This window comes from Cyrtonyx montezumae, unplaced genomic scaffold (genome assembly GCF_038088225.1).
Source record: "Cyrtonyx montezumae isolate F1298 unplaced genomic scaffold, pur_monq_1.0 scaffold_6, whole genome shotgun sequence".
Classification (NCBI taxonomy): domain Eukaryota; kingdom Metazoa; phylum Chordata; class Aves; order Galliformes; family Odontophoridae; genus Cyrtonyx; species Cyrtonyx montezumae.
The window spans coordinates 4,094,512-4,116,854 of NW_027072067.1; the positions used below are offsets into that span (position 1 = coordinate 4,094,512).

The 22,343-nt window shown below is 41.1% G+C and overlaps 1 protein-coding gene across 1 annotated transcript in view; it reads left to right on the top strand.

The window, feature by feature from the left end:
- The window catches only part of EEFSEC (eukaryotic elongation factor, selenocysteine-tRNA specific), a 110,537-nt gene that overhangs the window by 16,961 nt on the left and 71,233 nt on the right, over positions 1-22,343 (top strand). Inside the window, exons 2-4 of the mRNA XM_065749264.1 lie at positions 11,980-12,187; positions 14,995-15,091; positions 17,932-18,096. Of these exons, the coding sequence (XP_065605336.1) occupies positions 11,980-12,187; positions 14,995-15,091; positions 17,932-18,096 (470 nt within the window). The remainder of the gene's footprint in view (positions 1-11,979; positions 12,188-14,994; positions 15,092-17,931; positions 18,097-22,343) is intronic.

A 22,343-nucleotide genomic window follows, 5' to 3' on the forward strand; every position in this document is an offset into this window, starting at 1 on the left:
GATGGCTGCAGCATTCCACGTCGGACGTTTTTGGCTGCGGATCCATCTCCTGTGGCCACTGGTTCCTCCCAGCACAGCGTGTGAGCTGCGGGCAGGCGGCTGTGCTCCATTGACTCCTGTTGTGTGCCCCCCCTCGCCTTACTGCTGGCTTCCCCAAAAAGTCATGGCTGGAGTCTTAGGGTTTTAGATGAAAGAGCCTGTTGTCTTGTTGAATTATCTCTGTCCTGTCTATACTTAAGCAAAGCTGGCAGGTAAAAAATGAAACAATGGAACAAAAGCTCTGTTATAGTAACGTCCTAAGCTAGATTATAATAAAACTTTGTATTTTATTTCCTTTTAGACCTGTTGTCTGCTCCCCACCTTGCAGCAGAAGCTGTCTCAGAGGAGCTTCCTGCACAGAACAGTGAAGTAAATCATAAAACAGGTTTCCCCTAGATGACTTCAGGGATAGTATACAATGGAACTTTAAAATGGTTTAGATGTATGGTCCTGGATCTCGAGTAGCCATCAGGATCTTGCATCTTGAGAAACTAATTTTTAAATCCTGAAAAAAGAGCCTTCAACTCTTTTTAGTACTCTGGGTGCAGTTACTGGTTAGTTTGGGAAGTGCCTGAAGACAAGGCAGCTCACGACCCTGTTTGCTCACTGACAGTGTGGCTGCTGGGCACTTCTGTCAGACGGGCTCAAGAACTTTCCCCTTGACACCTGAACTTCTTGAATCCATATGAAAATTGGCTTAGGTTGTGACACTGAGCTGCACGGCGTTGCTTTTATTGAGCAAATAAGCTACCAGAAATTGATCTATAACCTAGCAGTGTTTCATGGCCGTGCCTGTTGGTTATGTATGGCTGTTGCAGCAGTCTGTGCTCCTTCCCAGCAGAATGCCTTCGGAGCCCCTCAGTCCTGCACACAGCCACTGCAGTCAGGTACTCCTTCCCTGAATGAAGTGCCCAATATAATAAAGGGAAGTTGGGGCAATGTCTTGATTTCTACCTGAATGCATCATTAAACATTACAAGAGGGGAAATTAGGGCATTGGGTTGGTGTCTTTTTTTTTTTTTCCCCCTTCTTTTGGTAAATCTTATTTTTGATGCAAAGGGCAGTTCTGTCGCCAGCCAGTCCAGAGCGCGTAGACGCTCCCCCCGCCATAAAACAATGAGCACATTCAGGCACAACTCGTGTTTTCAGTTATTAAAAAACGGAGCCGTCTGTCTCTGCCTGTGACTTTAATCTTTAAGCCTTTATTCCCCATACCCCACCCCCTCTTTCTTTCCCCAACCTTTTGTTTGTGAAGTACAGGGCTACAGGATACGTGGGCCCGCACTTTCTGAATGCATTGTACATTCCCTTGGCAATTACAGATGTTTATAACCCTGACTGATGTTATTTCAGTACAGTGAGAGTGAAGAGAAAATAAAAAAATGCTTAATTTTTTTTTTCTTTGCCTCTTGCAGCCTTTTTTTGGGGAGGGGAGGAGGAATGAACTGTATACTTTTTAATTGCTTTTATTTAAGAAATCTCGTTCAGTGACCTTGGGTGATAAATGCTTGAGAGCTGTGTTTGAGCGCTCCAGTAGCCAACCATAGCTCTTCTGTAGGGACAGTGTGTCTCATGCAGTGTTGTGAAATGCATCTCGTACTGGGTTGTAGCACAGAACGAGCTCCTTGCTGTGGGGTCCATGACCTCTGCAATACTTCATTTCTAAGGCAGAAACAAGGCAGCTTAAGACTTGAAGTAGTTTGAGTTGGAATCACGCTAAGTTATTTCTAGCTTTGCATGGAAACCAGATTGTTTTGTTCTGCTTTGTGTTTTTTTTTGTTAGTCAATGAATGATTTAGAATCTGCTGAATTAATGATTTACTCTTCAATTGGTGACTTGCAGAATTGTTTGAGGAGACTTTTATTACTCTCGGAGGACCTTGTATGGTTATGCTGTTGATCTGTTAGAGGTTTAAAATCTGTTTCTTACTGCTGTTTCTGGGACTTCCTAAAGCTGCAGGTGCATTGTAGGATACACGATACATGCTGAGAAACAGAGAGAATGAGTAGCAAATCTAAGGTGTTAGATTTGCACTTTCCTTGGGGATCTGTGCATTTCAAGATCTCGCAGGGAGTTAGCCTAAAGCCTTGAATTGAAATGGAGAACAGTTTAATGGGATTATGAATTAAGGGCTCTTCCTCAGTCTTGGAGACACAACTTTCATGCCTGTATCTGCTTTCCCAGTACACGCAAACTGCTATTTCTGCGTTGTGCATGCTTGGAGTTGCACATGTAACTGTGCATTCAGGTTGGTCTCTGTAGCTGCAGGTGGTGAGCGATAGCAGCTCTTGCTTTGTGATTGCAGCCCAGAGCTTCTTGTTAGGCTGCTCTTTCAAAGGTACAGCTTAAGGATGTGCAAGAATAGAGCATCCTTTGGCCAGGTGGGTTTTTAAGAAGTGAGGACTTTTGCTTTGTTTTGTTTGCTGTCTTTAATGTAATCTAATATAGAGAGTAAGTGTAATTAAGTGATTAAAATATGTTTAAAAATTTCAAGCCATTCCAAGGTGTTGCAGTTCAGCAATACTAGCAAGCACCCAGAGGGAGGCAATAGATGCTCTTCAGTAGTGATTCTCCAGTCCTTAGGGAGAAAAAAAACAACCAACTTTGGTCATTAACCATAGTACGCTGTCTTTATTCTGAGACAATCAAGTACTTCAGTTGTGTATTGCTTTTGTAAGGATTTCTGAAATGTGCTATTTCTTGCACTGAAACACAGGCACAGATGTGATTGAATCCTAGATATGCTAATGTGACCATATAATCTTACAAAAATTCTAAAGGAACTTGAAAAGATGAAGGCTGATTGAAATATTACTGATACAGAATACTACATGCAAAAACTGTTCAAATACTGCGCAAATATCTTGTTTTCAACTTGGAGTCCCTGTATATGATAACTTATTTATGTATATAGTAATGTATTTACATACCTCTGGAAATATGGGCATTTCCAGAGCTGGAGATGCTACAGAGGCTCTCGCATTGTCTTCTCCAGTGTTTATAGTACTAGTGAAGCATCTCATAAACCTCCTGTGCAAAGTTCCTGAAGCTGGGACTTGTCTGTTAACTTCTGCTTGATGAGAGCTGACTCTTCAGAGACAGAGCAGAAGACTTGAGGTTGTGCGAAGCCTGGCGGAGCTGGGGATGGAGCTGTGTCCTTGTTCAGGCTGTAACTCTGCAGGATGTTTGATGCCTTTTGTGCTTTTTAGCTGTTGCTTTTTGATTTAAGGTATGTTTTCAAATACTGCCAGTCTGTGCTCTTGGAAAGAGGGATTGTGTAGGATGATCGCACCTTGTGCTTGTGTTATGTTGTTTTTCTTTGCACTATATTTAGCATACAATATATGTTTAGCTTTAACACTCAAATATATTTACCATTTTTCATCTGCAGCATGATTGGGAATCTTGTAGAGAGCATATGTAAAGCTGGCATGAGTCAGTACAAAGGCTCCTTTTCATCTCGTCTCTTCTCACCTGTTTGCTTTTCAGCATTTACTTTGGAGACTTTGTGGACTACCAGGGGCCATTTATGATCAGCTGTGTAAGGCCCAAGTGTAATGTTACATGAATTCCCAGAGCAGTCCAGAAACACATATGGCCTTGATACCAAAGCAAAATACCTCTAAATAAGAAGGCTGAAACCTGAACTAATTGCTCGTCAGGTCCCAGGAAGGCTTACTAGGACCTTGGGCTTGCAGTGCTATCCGAGGAGGTTGCAGCAGGATTTTAGATGCAACTTGCTCTTGTCTTGATTCTTTTTTTTTCTCTCCAAATCATAACCATAGTGTTGATTGATTTACCGTACAGCTTATTAGCGCGTTGTGTCAGAAACGTTCTTTCATGAACTCAACTGTACACAGAAATAGGCACTTCACTGCAAATCTGGACATTTGAGCCTGTGATAATTTCAGTGGATTGTAGGTGCCATTTTCCTGTGTCATATGAGGACTCAGAAATCTGACACGACTTTTTCTTGTAGTTCACATGCCAAATTAAGGGACCAAACCTTTCCGTACTGCGTATAGTATAAACACACAGTGCCAAGAAAGGTTGCAATGCAAATGGTAATAACCCAATTGTTTTCTTCTCTTGCTCTTTGTTTTGCTTTCAAGTGTATGAAGTAGCCTTTTTTTTTTTGTAGCATGTGTCATAGATTGTGCTTCAAGAATGATGAGCGCTATAATGACATTCAGGCTGAAATGTTAGGTAACTTTTACTTTAGTTTTATGCAATATCCCGAATATTTAACTTCCCAGCTTTATTGGTACCTGCATTTGCATATGCATATGTATGAATGACACTTTAAAAAGTTAATGTTTGCTAACTAATTCACAATTTATGCACTTCCTTTTTCAAGCCAAGACAGAAATTAATGCGGCTGAAATACCAAGGTGTTGTGTAATTCAGCAAATGTTAACTTTTTTTGTAGCAGTCATCTGTGTCTGCTTGGGATGTCTGTTGAATTTTTAAGATAGGTAGGCTTTTTTAACCCCTTCCATAGTTAATGTTTCAGCCTTAAATTAAGTAAAGGTTCTTTCTGGGCTCTGTCCAGTTTCTGCCTTGTTTACCCAGATAGAAATTCAGATCTATGAATGTGGAATATCACAGAAAAGGACATTACAACATGTGGAAGAAGGATGCTGTCTTCTCCCACGTTACTATTTACCTCTGTTATATTGTGGGGCATTTCTCATTTCTTATAGACTGTGGAGAGAACATTCTCATTTATGATGATGTTCTGGTTTTCTTCAGTCGTTGAAGTTTTGAGTAGGAATTGAAACGTCAGACCCCAGCAGCTACTCATCTCATTGGAAGCAGTCAAGTGGAGGTTTCAGTGAGGTCAAAGCAAGAAAGTCAATGGCAGCATAAATGTCCCTTGCTTTAAGCTTTGTTGCAATGCTTTTTATAAAGGGTATTAATATAAATGTCTTCAACTGGAGCTAACTAAAATCTGAAGATGTGCAAATATCAAATCTGCCTTCCCGTTTGTCTGGAGCCAAGCAGTAACTAGCAACACTAAAGATGGACACTTCCCCATTACAGGACTCATTATGCTCTTTATAGAGGGATTTTGTTTTCCTTCTCTTGCTCAACTTCATATGCTTTTGTCATTGAACGCTGCTACGTGGGTTTTTCTCTACAAAAACTTGAAGCACTCACTGCATTTGTCTTGTTTCCTGTTTTTGAGGTCACTTATCTTTTGGATTTCTTATTCAGAATATTTTTCTTCATTTCATGCTGTCCTTTCCCTTTTCTAGCACAGGCTGAGGAACAGGACCTCAGTATTCAGAGGGGAGTGAGCAAAGAGCTCAGGTTCCATCTTGCAACCAGTGTTGCTGGCTGCTCAGGGCGAGCCCATAGTGTTTTCTGAGTAACTAAGTCCTTGAAAGTAGTACACAGATGTCAAGTCAGCAACTCAGTGCTACATTTCTGCCTGTGTCACAGGGTCATCCACTGTGTCAGTGTTCTCCATTCACTTTCTGAGCATCTTGATTCAGCACCCAGCCCTCCTGTGTTTGCTGTTGTGAGCTGAAGGTGTGTGGTTTGGGAAGTGTGATCTACAGCTACGTGGGCAGCCCAGCATCCTGCACTTCCCCCTTAGTTTCTCTGTGAAGTCCTGTGGTGACCTTCCTGCTTTCTGTACTGTAATACGTTTTGAGGGTGGCCTTTATTTTTGCAGCAAAGGTAATCTGTTTAAGCTTATTCATATGGACAGTACTGCAACAGCAGGATCTGCATGTAATCGTTAATTATTAGTTGACATCCCTCAATGTTTCTCATCGTAACCTTCATTTGAGACATTACCACTTTTGTGCTTCCTCCTCATGGACAATTGAGCTTATTGGTGGATTCTAATTATATTATTTGTCCCTTTGAAGAACACATAGCTGTCTCTGTCATGCTAGACAAATGGAAGTAGAGGCCCACAGGTCCTTAACATCTTCAGGATGGTGTTGCACTCTAGTTTATTTGGAATATAATATATAAAACATATTCTTGCATGATGGTTTTTTTTCTTCTTCTCTCCCAGAGAGTCTTTCTATTCTCATCAACAGTTATCTCTTTCCATCACTTACTATTTATATTTGAGTTGAACTCAAGATTACAAGTAAATAACCAAAAGGTTATTTGGCGTATCAGAAAAGTGGTTCCTAGGAGCGTGCTCTTGTGGTCATCCTGCTTTCTCTTTGTAGCTCTCAGTTTAGGAAGGAGCTCAGTGCCTGGTTTTCATTTAAGGGGAATTTGTGCAACCAGCGGTTTCTTTATTGTTAGGAAAAAAAAAAATCAAATATGCGTGTAATTCTAAGCTTTACTGTGTACTCAGAAAGAAGGCTTGTGGGTTGCTGGTCTGACCCTTGCTATCGGAGATGCGCCAAGCTGTCCACAGATAGAAGCTGTGCAGTCTGTTTGTGTTTCCAGCTGCTGAAGCCTGCAAGAATAGCATGCCTGGGAAAGGGTGGTGGCATGCTCGAGCTCCACGAGTTGCTGTCCTTCCCAAAGAGATTCCTAATGCAAGTCGGCGCGTCACTTTTGCTGCACGATTTGCATTGCTTTGCAGAGGATCGTTTCACGTGTAATTCATGCGCTCCGGTTGTGTGCACGTCTCCCCCTACCCCACACCTCCTTTTTTTCAGCTTAAAGTTTGGAAGACTTCATATCCTGCCAGCCATCTTCCTTAGTTATCACAGTGCCTCCCCCCAGGACACCGAGCAAAATGCTGCCCAACTTGTAGCATCTCCCAACATGTCGTTGCATATGAAAGCAGGGAATAATGTAGTCCTTTCTGAAATAGATTCCTACCGAGGAGGGGGGCTGGGAAAGGGGAAGTTTCACACTGGCTGCATGATATAGACAATATTTCCTGAGACAGGAGATACTAACCTCAAAGAATTTACAATAAAACATTGATCTTTTTTTACTTTTTTAAGGGGAATAGGAGAGGCAAAAATGGTAGAATAGTCGCTCTTTTTATCCTCCGTGCAGATGAAATTGATTAAACCTTAAAAACTCGCCTCAGTCCACCCGGTTTATTAATTGAAGAATTTCCTCTTCCCCAGAATGGGAAGTGCACATTAAAACAGAGCTTTGCCCCTGAGTAGCAGTGATACTTGAGAACAGCGCATTTTCTACAATCCGATTTTCTCTTCAGCGCTAGAGGAAATCCTAACATGGTAAAAGCATACTTAAAAAAAAAAAAAAAAGAAAGTTTGAGGAAGTCCTCTTTCATTTCCTTGTAAAGCGTGAAATCAAATTATAGCCCGTGGCCTGCCATTATTTTATTTTTACATTTCCAATTCCGCTTTCTGTTTCCTTTTGGTGACAGGAGTTGGGCTGCTTGTGCGATGTCAGCCACAAAGATGACGACAAATGGAGAAGGACTCGGTAGCTTAAAGGAGCCCTGAGTCAGCTATGCTCGGGTTTGGTGCTGATGTGCACGTGGGACCCTGTGCTGGCTCACACTGGGACCCCTTCTGTCCATCTCTGAGCTGCCTGGGTCTGACTGCAGCCCGTTTGCCTCTGTGGGGATAGATTACGGGGAATCTAATGTAGTACAGAGTTTCTGCTCGCTGAAGTAGTAGTGGTTTTAAGTACTTTCATATTCTTAAATTGTGTTTGTTGAAGAGAAAACCACCGAAATTGTCCATTAAAAATGTCTTCAGGTTTTTCTTTTTCAGCGATACTGAAACTGCCAGTTAGTTCAGTGCTTGCATTTTAGGCTGAATACGGGTACAGTTTGCACGTATAGAGGTGGTAAGGTTTTGGAGCTGATTACGTGGAAGGTGAAATCGACAGTGTTGTATTTACCTATTGTGTCCCCCCACCTTTAGGCTTAAAAATGCCTTTGTTAATTCGCTGGGAATGTGCTTTTGCTATAGAGCTCCATCTCCATGCAGCTCAATACAGGAGCTCAGGTATATAGGTAATGTACAGGTGTGCAGCAGGTTGCACAAACAGGAAGGTTTTTGAGTTCCTGAACTTGCAGAGCTACTACAGATTCTATGACGGAGGCTGGAAGAGATTTGCCACGTAAGAGGGCGACGTTCTGTGCCAAAATAAACCCAGCAATTACAGTGCTTTGCAGTTTATAGAAAGTACAGTCTACGGAGGATTGGGTACTCCTGTGATGTTTCCCTGTGAATATGGTATGACAGATCTGGTTTTAATACTTTTTGGCTTTGGCTTTCTGAAACAATGAGCCATTCACATTGTGAACGCCTGCTCAGGAGCCCACTGTGCCAGACGGGATCGGCCGACGTGGGGCCTGGCCTGCGGTCCCTCTGCTGGCGTGGATCCTACTTGATGCGCAGGCAGTGAGGAGTTGCTTCCTTGATGAGGATCACTGTCAGACATTCCCCAAAATACAGAAGTGAGAGCAGACTGGACTTGAGTATTCAAAGCAAGGGCAGATATTTTCTTTCTGTTCTGTGATTCTTGGCACTGCCGTGGTACAGATGAGTGCCGGTGCCCCTGAGTTCAGCTGATGCAGCTCTTGCAGGCTGTTCTCTGATGCAGTGCTGCCAGCCTTGTTGATTGTCCCCATATCTGGCTGTCACCCAGACTCCCTCTGTTCGTGCTATCTTTGTGTTTGTTTTCCTTCACTCAGCAGACCATCTACTTCTTTTCTTTGTTTTTCTACTGTGGTTTAGCTTCTCATTGTGCTATATAATTCCCATCTTTCCCACTCCCTTGTGTTTTTTGGTGACTGTGTTTCACTTCCTTCTTATGGGGCTGTAGCTGAGCTCTGTCACCACATGAAGGTGGATGATTTTCCAACTAAGTGAGAAAGCATACTTGATGAGAACTGTCTTCCTTAATGCTCTTGGACACCACTTTCATAGATGAAACAGTAAAGTTACGTGTCTGTTTTTTTTTCCTGTAGGGGAAGTCATTTGAATACCTTAATTCAGCTATATTGTAGATTCTATGTCACCTACTTCAATTAAATAATTTTTTTCTCATTGCTGTGCTTCCTTGTGTGCAGACCCATCCTTCGCATGCATCTCTCCTTCATTTGGGTTTGTTTTCAGTCTTGCTTGCCTGCTTTGAGGGCTCAGTATGGGAGCAATGACTGTTCCTCATCTTGGCTGCTTGGGATGATATTCTGTCCTGCTTTAAGAGAAAACGTGCTTCATTTCCTTGTAGTTCTGTTTGTCACAGGACCCTCGGCAGGCCTTCTGTGGTCAGATAGTGCAGGTACATGGGGTGATATCATCACCTTGTTTTATTCATCTTGATTGTGGAGCCTCTAATTGGTATGGCTGTAATATTTTTAACCTTCGATTAAAAGGTCATTCCAAGTCAGATGATAAGACACAGGAGCACATTTATATAATCCATTCTTACTGTAGCTTTTCTTAGTTAAATCTTGCTCTGCTGTAGAAATACCCTTCAGGAGCATTGCTCTTTTTGTTGACCAAAGTCCAACATGGTAGAAAGTTGATTTAGTAGTTTGAAAGAGAGCTTCATGTTCGCAATTTAAATGAAACATACTGTAGGCGTCTCCTATGATTATTTACATACTAAAGGAAAAACTGTTCTGAATGAGATGTTTGATGCTCTGGAGTACTTATGTGTGTGCTGAGACTGTAGTTTAGTCACTTTCCTGTACGTGAGTTGTTAACTTTTACCATTAGGGACTCTGTCCCTGTGAATCCTTGTTTTGATCTCCCTGGGTTACTTCACTTTTAAGTGTTTAATGAACCATTCTGTGTGGATGAAGGGCAACTAAGGAAATGGGTTATAGAATAAAACAAAATTCACAAGAGCTGTACTAAGCCGTATACTTGCTAGCTTGAGTATGTTGCTGTTTCCTTGTCTGTAATGTGTTCTCATGTGGAATGTCTTGATGCCTTTTCTGGTGGTTCTGGAGTTTTTCCATGGGCTGCACAGTTATTTTTCCTGTGTTCATCTTTTCTTTGCTGTGAAATGCCCCGAGGTAGACATTCTTGACCTTCTAGGAACCGGGCTGATGAGTTTTGTCGCTCTTTTCAAGTGTTACTAATAGATTCATAAATACAGCAATTACAAGTATTTGCTTTGTAACAAATGTGTTCAAAGCAGTTAATTTAGTGTTTCAAGATAAAGGGGCCCTTGTACTGAAACTGCATGTAACAGCTTCAGCGCAGATTTTGTCTTCTGTTGGAGGGAAGAGATATTGCACCATACATTATGCATCACATGAGCCGCCCTTTGCAAGGCTGGAATCAGATCTGGTTGCTTTGACTTCATTGCAGAGTGCAGAGTGCCATACCTCAGCAGCCATCAGGCTTAGCTAAAACTTAACCTGCAGTATCATTATTTCATTGAACGAGAGCCATCTTTTCATGGTAGTGATGTTGTTTAACTTTGTGGTTTGATTTTAGTTACTAATTCTCTGTCATTTTTTAAAGGTGTCATCTGTGCAGGAAGAATTACCATGCGGAGTAGCTTAACACAAAACACAGGCATTAAGTTTTATGTCCAAAAGACCCAACCCCTGCTGGATACGCTCAAAGCAGTGCGTGCATGATGATTGTTCAGTGTTTTGTTCCACTTGAACAGTTTTCATGCTGTTGGTTCCCCTTGTTTGCTGTTCTCCAGCTCTGTGCTTCAGCGTGGCGCGGGACGTCCCAGCTTTTCGTGCAGCCCTGTTATCATTTAAGCAAGTTCTAAATTAATTGCATTCTTGAAACAATAAAAATACTTTTCAAAGAGATAAACTTTATCTTCAGTTTGTCTTGGAGAGTTTTTTGAAATGATTGCTGAAAAGTTGTGCGGGAGCTTTGCAGATGTCATCGTAAGCCAGCCAGCCCTCTGAAGCATCCATTATTTACATTTAGCATTCATTATTCCAAGATGAAAGCTCTGGTAGGTTGAAAATAGTCATTTGTAACCATAACTTTTTTCTCGTTGTCGTTCCCACCCACTCGTTCACCCATGCACTTCAGCCTCAGAATGATTTCCTATCCCGAGAGTTCATGGGAACTAGGAACAAGGGTGGCTGTTGTGACTGCCATTATAAAGACTGGGAAAAAAAAATAGTGGGTTGGAGAGGGCAGAAGAACAAGGAACAGTCGCATCGATTTCACGTTCTTCTGATCAAAAGCTTGAGACAAATATTAAAAGCACTTATGTTCCAAATGCTGCAGTTTTACACCATTTCTTCCACTGCATCTCTTGACATGCTGGGTTGGTTTTTTTTTGTTCAACTTCCTGATATTTCAGCTTTACACTTCTTTTCCTATTTCATATTTAAACTTGGTTATATTGAAGTCATCGCACCTCGGTCTTGGTTGTTCAGAGTATTTCAGTTACCTGCAGTGAGATAGTTCCTGAATGCAATTAGTGGAAGGCCCAACATTCACCAAAATCAATTGAAAATGAAGATAAATTCATGAAATTTGAGTTGCTTCAGTCAGAGGATAATGAGCTCATGAAAAATATATGAATAAAATAACCCTGAGCACAATTGTTAACAGTAACCTGAGATTTAGGAGCTTTTTCATGAAGAACAGCTCTAAGCATTGTTACTGTTTATGGCTGCAGTATGAAATATGCTTTTCACTGATGAAGAAAAGAAGTGAGTGGTGATGTATTGAAGGGTGCTAGTCAGCTCCTCTTCATACTGAAAGCTTATATGAATTTCTTTAGATTTGTAGTAAACCTGACCCTTATTTTTTAATGCAGTGATAGTGTCTTTGTGCTGGTAATATGGGGAACGTGTAAACAATCAGAGGTTTGCATATTTTTGTATAATCTGATAGTAGTATATAAGGGCCTAAATTCCTTATGTCGTGATTTGAAACACAGCCACACATTTAATGCTTGCATTCATTGGTACTTTATTTATGATTGTGGGCATGTGTACATATGCAGACAGTTTTTTACGAAAGCTATTTGAGAAAATGATCCTTAGCCTGTTTGTGCTGCTGCAATAGTGACTGTGAATTCTTCTGCAGGTGCCCAGATTATTGATTTGATGATGCTTGTCATCGATGTGACAAAAGGGATGCAGACGCAGTCAGCGGAGTGCTTGGTGATCGGGCAGATTGCCTGCCAGAAGATGGTGGTAGTTCTGAACAAAATAGATCTCCTTCCAGAGGCAAAGAGACAAAGTGCCATTGAGAAGATGACTAAGAAAATGCAGAAGACCTTGGAAAATACAAAGTAAGTTAGCAGTAATGTTAACAGTTAACTTGCAATGTAAATACTTTGACTGCATTTCACTTTCAGCATTCTTCTAAATTCATCTGTCTGGCCCCTGCTACATGAGTCATGGATGTAGATGAGGAGAAGAGTGGAAACATTACCAGAAGTTCAAACTCAGCCCTGGATTTGCAAGTATCATGTACATAGTAATATCTTAGTGTAATTAAACTTTTCAGTTTAAAGCGTTGCTTTGAATTCAGATTGGATAAAACAAAGCCAGAAATGCTGGATGAAGGAGAGCTTTGTTTGCGAGCTCGTAAACTTTGCTGTGATTCAGAATTATTTTTCTTCACTAATGAAAAGAAAGCATTAGAGCTTTTCCTAATGTGATCACCTTAAGTAGGGAGATGAAGATCACCAGAAGCTGCCTTTATCTGGGACAGATCAATATGGACAAGAGTCTGATTGACAGTGTTCCTGAAGTTTCCTACAATGCAGTGTGACTGAGTTGGTGTTTCAGTCTTGTTTTGCCTAAATTAATTGATGAAAATAATGAACAAAGTGCAGGGAGATTTGCCATTAAGAATGTGGCTGTTATGAGATGGGAAGATAAAACAGAAACCCTTTTAGTGATTACACAACTTAGAAGCAGAGCTTATTTTGTCCAGGGTACATTAAGACTCCGAGGTTTATGGCTTGTAGGTCACATTTTGATTTTGAGAATTAGGGGAATGAAGTACAGATGAGTCCCACAGGTATGTCTTGAAAACGAGCAGGCTGTCAGAACTGAAAGGGAAGTGAGTTTTTGAAACATGGGACGTGTTAACTGCGAGGTCCTTTCTGCCAGCTCCCTTTTAAAACGAGGATGTGCATCAGCTGATAACAACAGCTGTGATTCCACATGGAGAGAAATGGTCTGTCATAATGTTTTAATTATTCGTTTGAACTCTGGATCCCAGAAGTGCTCTGTTATCGGATGTGCCTGTGTATTGTTCCCATAACTAAAATTCCTTTTTAGCAAGAGTAGTCTGTGCTTTATGATGCTTTAAAGCTTTGCTGCCTTGAGCTGACTGTGAAGTGTCTGTCCTGTCGTACGCTGGGTGCGTGTTGTTTCTTGACAGCCTCTTTTCCACTCAGCTTTAAACTTCCAAATATATATTATATATAATTTATATATATTTACCTGGTGTAGGGAACCTGCTTTGGCAGGGGGGTTGGACTCGATGATCTCTTGAGGTCCCTTCCAACCCCTATGATTTTATGATTCTATATGCTTGACTGTTTTCGTATTTCTAAAGCACTTTGAACAGCAGGGCACGTGCTGAGACAAGCTGACAGCCGCCTCAGGAAGCAGACACTTGTCAATGGGGTGTTCTCCAGGACTAGTTTACTTACTGATTATTATTATAGGCAGAGGAAAGTAACTTGTCATAGTTTGAAAATTTGACCTAATCTTGTGATACTGTAAGTAAAAGCAAACCGTTCCTATGAATGGAATTTCTCTTTCATTGTAACTTCTGGCATTTGCTACCTCGTGTCTTTGTCTAACAGGACCTAAACACTGCTGTCAAGAAATCTGTGTCGTGGAGTGACAGTTTTAGTAGGACCTAATCATATTTGGAAGCATCACCAACATCAGTAAATGATTACTTCCGTTTCTTCTTTCGTGGGGGAAACCTTTGTTCATTGCAATACGTTGTCCTAAAGAGTTTCTGTGCAAATAAGACTTCTGAAAGTTGTATTGGTTAATTGCAGAAATTTCAGTGTGTGTTTTTTTTGCCCTTTGTTCCAAATGCTTCAGAGAAGATATATTGGGTTCTCTTTTACTACTAAATGAGCTCACTGTACAGAACTTAGTGTTTTTTCCTTACTCCAGCTCTTCCTTTCTGGAGATGAAATCGATGATTTGGGGTGAAGAAGGATCACAAGGCTGACAGCACTCGCGACGTTTGGTCTGAACCTATTGAATAAGAATCATCTATCTTTCAGAGCCAACCCATGATTTACTGTTGTTTATTATTCCATTGCTGTAACATATGTATATTTAATGTAGTTATTCCTGACTTTTGGGGAAAAAAAAAAAAAAAGCAGTAGTAACCTGTCTTACACTCTGATTTCCATTTCCAAAATGTAGGCAAAGCAAGCTAGCAGATCAGTTGAACCATAGGTTGAGTTCTAGGGAGTAAATGTCACAAATTTAATCAGTAGACTTCAAAAAATAACAGAGGAGCTGCTGAATATTAAAGGGCTTGAAGAACAGAATTCATTGTAAGAGAAAAGCTAAAATGGGGCCATCTGTACTGCTCTTTTCAGAAGCCTTACATGTTTGAGATTGTTTTATAAATTTTGATTTCATTAGAATTAGGCCTTTCTGCTGGCTGCAAATTGTACAGGTTGCCTGCAGACTCAGGTAGATATCGTGCCATCTTGCATTTGGCTCCTGTTTGGAAGGTTTTGACTGTACAGCCAGGACTGTAATTGTTCTATTGGAAGCTGAAAACTGTGTTAGTCACCAGGTAAACTAGCTTGAATTCAGAGCCACTCTGACAAGACTGAGTAATGGGTCCTTGCTTCAGAAATGAGCTCTTGCTTTCAGTGTCAGTCAAAAGTTGAATCTTTGGCTAATGCTGAACAGTGTTAAAGGTTTTGTGTTGAAGTTCAGTGGTACAAATTCCAGTAATTAAAAAATAATAAAACTGTCCATTATTCACTAAGGGGGAAGAACAGATAAATCAGGTTCTGAAACAGTTTCCTTTGCCTTCACAGTCTGGTTTACACATGTGGGAGATCTGTGGTCTAATGGTGGGAGTCTTTCTCTCTTCCAGGTTCTGTGGGTGTCCCATTGTTGCTGTTGCAGCAAAGCCGGGTGGACCAGAAGCCCCAGAGTCTGAGAATCCACTAGGTGTTACTGAATTAATTGAGGTACTGCTGAAGAACGTAACAATGCTGTAAAATGTGCTTGAGCATCTTTAAATCTTTCGGAGTGACACTGTATTAATATCTTGGACTGAAAAACTACTGCCTTAATGTCAGTTCAATGGGACTTAATTCATCAGGGGATTCTTCCAGGGAGTATGGGAGTTGCAGATCTGTGCCCCAAAAGTGGATCCCCTTTTCCAACTTCAAATTCTTTGAATAGCTGTCTTAAGAAACCAATATCACACATGGTAAAGTGTTTTAAAGTTGTCGGGAATTACAATGCATGATAAATGAAAATTGCTTTAAAATTCTGCCAGATCACTGTTAAGTGTTATTTTATAATCACACTGTGGATGGGAATTACTAAGTCACAGCTTGAAGCAATGATTGAACACCTGGGGAAGGGCCACAACCAGCCCTGGGAGCACAGGTGAAAGCAATTCACCCCTCCCTAAGCCTCATTTAAGGGCTGGCTGCCACGAGGGAAGGCTCTCTACCTGAAGATTCCTCTTTTTAGAGTATTTGACAAGACCTGATCTTTGGGATGAGTAAGTGAATCTTTTGTTCTTTAACTGGATTATGATTATCACCCTTGTTTGGGTAATTTAGAACTGGTTATCTGCTATTGCCTTTCCCTATGCATCACTGTTGGGAAAACAGTGAAGCTGTGAATTTGTGTACTGAGAAATCATGCATAGGTGAATGTCTCCTTCCCTCACGTGGGCGTGATGATAGAGGGTTTAAGTGTATGATTCTTCATTCTAAACAACCTGTGCCTTGTTGTGGAGGATGGACAGAGCTACTGCTGAGGAGACAGTGTGTTGTTTTAATGCTCCTTGTTCTTTGTGTGGCCTCATAAGTCCGTTCAGATAGTGCTCTGCAGTCAGAATATTTCATTTCCTTCTGGACTTTTCTTTGGCACTCAGCTCTGATATCTTGAACGCTTGACAAATAGTTAACTTACTTCCAAAAGACCTTCGGAAGTGCAGATGTGACTGATCCTGCATTTAGATTGGGATGCTGAGGTACAAAGAAGTCCAATGAGTGTACAAACACTGTATGCTAAATTTAAAGCAGCTAGGAACTCTTCTGGGATGTGCTTGCCAATTTTGATTGCAAATGTGAGTGCTTAGCTCTCTCCTTACCCCAAGGTTTGAGGTGTCTATTTGGACAATTTGAGGTTTACAACCCCTGATTACCTGTGGTGAGTTTCATTTGTAAGAACATGATGCTACATGGGGGTTCTGGCATTAATGAGTGTAGAATCTGCTCTCTAGAGCAGCCCCACCTGCCCTTGAAATGATGCTGTCTTTCTCTGTGATGCTCTGACTTGCATGCCTTGTGCTTCTGCAGGAGGTAAAATGCGTGGCTTGGGTTTGTCTTGTGACCTGAATGAAGACAGAGCCTGGAAAAAGCTATATGATGGTGTAGCTAGCACTGTATTAAGTGCATGTGAACAAGAGAAGGTTGTAAAGCAAGTTAATGCTTCCAAGGTGTCCTTAGTTCTAGCAGTGCTGAATTTCCGGTTGTTTTTGTTTTGTTTTGTTTTTTTGTGAGAATAATTCTTGAGGCTTTCAGAAAACTGGATGATATGCTAAGTTACTGGGCATCAAGCTTATACAGTGAAGGGCAGGATGCTTAGGAGTGCTGTTTGAGGTAGACGAGGTGCTGGACTTACACCATGCTTGTTGTCTCTTCTCCCAGTGTTCAGATGTGTGTCTGGCCTGAGATGGGCATTGGGGTATGGCACGATTTGGCCCTAGAGCTGTCTTGGCAAAAGCCATGCTGCCTGCAGCAGTATCTGGAGAGCTGGAGAGAGATTAGTCTGTACTTTTGTTTACCATGGTTCCTCGAAGATTTACTGTGCTGCTCCACAGGGTTAAAAACTCTGAAAGAATTACTCATAGTCCAGATGTTTGTCGATTCTGAGACCCAGTATTAGCAGAGCTGGCAAATGCTGGGTGAGCCCTGCCATTGAGCTTCAAGGTATTGCCCTTTTTCTGCTTGATGAGGCTCCCTCTCCATTGTTCTACCATTCAGACTTTGACTTAACCTATGGTTTTTGACCTTAAAAGCAGACACTAAAAGCATTGCCAAGCTTATATGTGGATATTTAACAGAGGTAGAGATCAAGAGTGTTTGGAGACAGAGGTGAAACAGCTCCTCTGAACCACTGTTAGTATGTGACTGCATTTTTATCATTAAAGTCAATGATGATGTATATTAAGAACGTTGTCAGCAAAACAGAAATCCTAAACCTGGAGAATTTATCTAAAAATTGATGCTTAGCTATTTTCTTAGTGGCTTGATCCTTCATGAAGTGTTAACATAAATCTGAAAGCCAAGTTGACTTAGAGAACTTATCTGAGTGGAATAGTTTTTCTGGGAGGGATGTGTGGATGGAGCACTAATATCTTTATGCAAGTTAATTTGTGCTAAATCAAAAAAGCTGAAGTAGCAAAATACTCTATGCAGCTGTGCTTTGATACAGGTGGGAAGGAGGAAGACAAGGGTACAGGGTTGTTTTTTTCATTTACTTTGCTGCAGTGTCTATATTGAGTTTGGCAGCAACTTCATTGCCAGCGCAGTTTTGCTAACCAAGCTGAATGTACAGCACCAAATCTTTCTGAGGCAGAAAATCGAACTGTTCCTGCTGCTAAGTGTGCATCTCCTCTATGGCACGCACAGTTAATTTGACATTGGTGCGTTCTAAGCTCGTGGGGAGATGCTTGAAGTCAGTAAAGCTGCAAGTTGCTCAATCAATCATCCGCTTGCCTTCCTTTTGCTGTATGGCTGTCATGACTTTTCACCCAGGCGTGGTTCTGCTTTTATCTTTTATTCAGGTCCTGAAGTCTCAGGCTTACCTGCCATCAAGAGACCCCTCGGGACACTTCCTTATGGCCGTCGACCACTGCTTCTCTATCAAGGGTCAAGGCACGGTGATGACAGGGACTATTCTTTCTGGCTCTGTTAGCCTCGGTGACAATGTGGAGATTCCTGCCCTGAAGGTGAGTCTCTCACTCCCCTCAATTTTCTTGATAGAAAGAAGCACTCAACAAAGAGGAGAGTGTTCTCCAATCTGAAATTATTCCATTATTTTTCTGTTACTCTAATGTAATTAAGCTAATAACAGCAAAAGACTTAGAGATTTTTTTGGTTACGCAGCCACCAGTGAAGTCACCCGCTCTGTTTCAGTTGAATGAAGAAACAAGAAGGGTGGCTTAAATCAGTGTGTTAGATTTTCAACTATAGGAAAGTGAAGCGGGCATATTTCCAAGATAGGATGTGCCCAAGGACTAAACAGAGTTTGAGTGAGGTTACTTTTAGTTGAGTCATTGTGTGTCAGTAGTAGGCTTGCACCAGAGTCTGACTGGGTGGGCTTCCTGAGATGTCTGAAAGTGGAGGAAATGACAAGAACAGAGCACTGAAATGCCTGATGCACATTTTATTCGTTTGCTGGGGATTTAAGTGATGTCAGCATGTTCTGGAACTGCTGCTAGGTTGTAGGATGTGACTTGCTGCTGCTGGGATTTATAGAGAGCCTGTAGAAAACAGACCTTTCAATGGGGTTAGTAACAACACTTAAGTCATTTATTTCTAGAGAAGTGAAAGACTAAGATAGCAGATCAATGAGTCATTGACAAAGAGAGGCCAAGATCACTTGACTCTTGCAGCATTAGCAGTTTGCTTCAAAGTTTATTTTCAGTTGCTGTAAATGAACTGATCCTTCCGCTGCCTTGTGCAAAATAGCAGACGTGCCATAACTGTCAGTGATAATAGTGGTGAGCAGGATTTTGCTTTTTGCCATGAGCTGCTTGTGAATGTGACTGTTTGTGGTGTGCAGGTAACCAAGGCACAGATAAAGGAAGCAACTCTTCTAAGTTTGAGTTGTGTGTTGTGCTTACCCCTGCTAGCATCATGCGGAGTTGGGTTAGGATACCTATAAAAGGTCAAACCTTTCTCAGGCCTACAAGGTAATGGAGGAAGCACATTTCACAACACATTGTGGTTTATGACTCTCTCTGACCTTTTTTTGCCCTGACCCTATGGTAACTGAGATTGACAGCTGGTGCCCACTGGGCATTAGGGACATTACAAACCATCTGCTTTTTGAATTCGAGGAACCCTCTCACCAAATGAAGTGGCATCATCTTCCAGTTCTACTAATGGACTTCGACATCTTTGACCGCTTGAACCTGCACAAAGGAGGGACACAGCAATTAAAAATAAACAGTGACATTCTCAAACACCCATGCTTGCTCTGATTGAGGCTGAGAGCACCAGCAGTGCATGGATTCTTTTATGCCGTTGCCTATGTAAATTGCCATCTGGGGTTGATTATCCATACAGCAAAAAGAAAAATTGTGTGTGTGTTTGGCAAAAAGCTTTGACACAGCAAACAGTTCACTATCCGATTGAGTTAGTAGTATTTGCTCACTAGTGCTTGAAATCCACCTTGAAGAGCATGAACCCAGGATTTCTGCAGCAAAAACACAGTGTTGGCAGAATTCTGAATGTCCATGAAGATTGCTTCAGTGGTCTCTCAATCTCCCCAGTCTTCCTGTTTATAAACTGTAACAAGTTATGACATTTTTATTTCTCCTTTATAAAACTTCCTGGAGTTAAATAGTAAGGATGTTTTGCTTTTGCAATATAGATTCATTTTATGTTACTGATAGAATTGACCCTAGTGATTTGAACATATTGAGCTATGTATATTGTGTTTAGTGAACGTAGTTTGAGTTTGTCTTTTTTCTTTTTTTTTTTTTGTAGCATTCATTAACTGAAAAAGGAAAGTATTATTTTCAGCAGGGGAGAGGTGTCTTTCTCTTCCCTACAGTTGGGAAGAATGATAGTAGCTTTAGAACAGGAAACACTTAGAAATTCAACATGAAACAAATGGAGAACAGGCAGAAACTAAGACTTTTGTTCTTACCGATTGTCATAAGTATATATAACGTACATATGTGAGAAGTAATGTAAAGTGTGTGGGATGTAGCTTTCTTTCTGCCCAGTGTTAGTGGTTCTGGCTGTGGATTGTGCAGTCCCAGGCATGATAGAAGTGCTGGAAGACTGCATAAAAGAGATGGTGAAACATTAGCATTCCTTTAAAGAGAAGTTGTTTTCAGGCACTGAAATTGTTCCAGGTTAGTAAATAAGAATCGCTCTGAGTTGTGGAAAGATTGTAGAGAGGTCAAATTGGAGTGAGTGAGGAGTTAAAATGGATGTGTCAGTGAGGTAGACTGAAGTCAATTTGTAGAGATGCTTACTTAAAAGCAAGAGAGTTGCATCTTGATCAGTCAGGAACATCCTGAAAGTGTTAATCCAGCGTTGTCATATCTGTAACTGACTGCTACACGAGTATAGCAGTCACAAAGCATGTGTGTTTAGGGTAATTGGTGATTAATGTTATTGCAGGTTGATCCAGGCTGCGTGCCTGGTGAATGTTAACAGCTCCACTGGAACATACATAAAAATACAGCGTGCTGCCATTCTGTAATGCATTTTGTTAGAATTTTGTGAGTGATGTGACAGCTGAGGAGCTGAGCTACTGGTAAATGATGGGCCCCTATCTGCAGAGGATCATTTGGGGAATTTTGCTGTGCACTGGAGCTGAATAATGTAGCTGGTTTAATAGAATACAAGGTTATTTCTTGTGTAATAAAAAAAAATTGTGGGCCACTGATAATGGGCTGTCCTTGGGAGGTGTGTCTTTGATGTCAGAGTTCTGCTAGGTGTGACCGAGCTGTTACCATTAACAGGAAGAGGAATGCTCACGCTGAGCCCAGCCTTCACAGTCCCTGATGTTTGCACCGTTGCTGTACTGTGTTCTACTGAGTACTTCTCAAAAGTGGTGAGAGCGTTTCTGAACTGCTCCTCTGTATCTGGAGAGCAGTCATCTGTGTGTTTTAGTACTGTGATATACTTTGAAGAGGTCATCCGACACATCCAAGTATGAACAAAATGAGAACTTGTTTCTGTTTTCTAGTCGAATCTTGAGGTGAATGAGTATCAGCTTAAGCCGGTAGTAGATTTTGTCTTGACAAGAGCCTGTCTGCTGTTGGGCTGTATTGACTTTATGAACTTGTAAGGAGTATCATTTTCCAAGTGTGATACTTGGAATAGCTTCATGGCTTCTACGACATGAAAAGATCTTTTCAAGCTTCTTTGTTGGTCCATTTTCTGGCAGATGTTCCATCGCTTTATGGCTCAACCGACAAAGAAGTTCTCCTGTGTCTGATAAAATAACTCAAATAGCTAAACCACTGTAGTTATTCAAACTACAAGATAATTCAGCTTTTTCTTGCATGATTACTTCAGCCTAACTAAAATCTGTTTTTCTATACTAAAGCTCAATAAGCAGTTGTCAATATATATCTAAGAATAGATTTAAGGACTCCTTTTGCAAGATCTTAGAGTTGCACTATTGAAGTCGTGCCGGAGAACACATTTTGGTATGTAAACCTCAGAAAATGAAGTTGGTTCAGAATCCTGTGAACTGTATCATGGAGATGGATGTATGTGGAGTTTCATGGTGAAATTGTAGCCGTCTTTTTACTGCTTTCATACCAAGCATACTTATCCAAAGCTTGTGATATCTTGATTGTCTTTTGTTTAGTACTGCATGTAGGAGGCATTGCTGTGTTTTCTGTTAAATATACGTGACTTCAGTTTCTGCACCTGCTTCTTCTGAGGCTTCTTGGATTTCCTGTACTTACACAGTAAAGCCAGAAGCAGCCTTTACAACGCTAGGTAAGAAGCCTCGCTCACCTTGGACGTGGCTTGTTTGTGAGATCTCCTCTGTTCCCCTTCCTAGAAGTTTGTGATAGAAAGATACCTTGTCACTGAATACAGTTCACTATGTAGCAGTCCTATCAAATGATGTCACAAAGTTGGTGAGACCTACTTAAAACTAATTGTTTCTTTCACTGTTCTTCTTGGGAACCTGTTCCGGAGCGGAATTTCTCTGATGGCTTGAAATGTCTCAATTTCCACTCTGCTTTTTTTCCTTTGAAACTTGGCTGTAACTTATTTTCGTCCCGTTAAACTTCTCAGCCAACTTTCCTTCTCATTGAAATGCGATGGGGAGGGGCAACTCAGAAAAATCTGAGAGTATCTGGGGGAAAAGAATTAAATGTAACTAGTAAAATTGCTTCCTGGTGAGAAGGCAGTTCATAATACATATTAAAATATGTGGGTAGTAAAATATAAGAATCTCAAATCCTAAATCAATAAATTAAACATACGCATAATG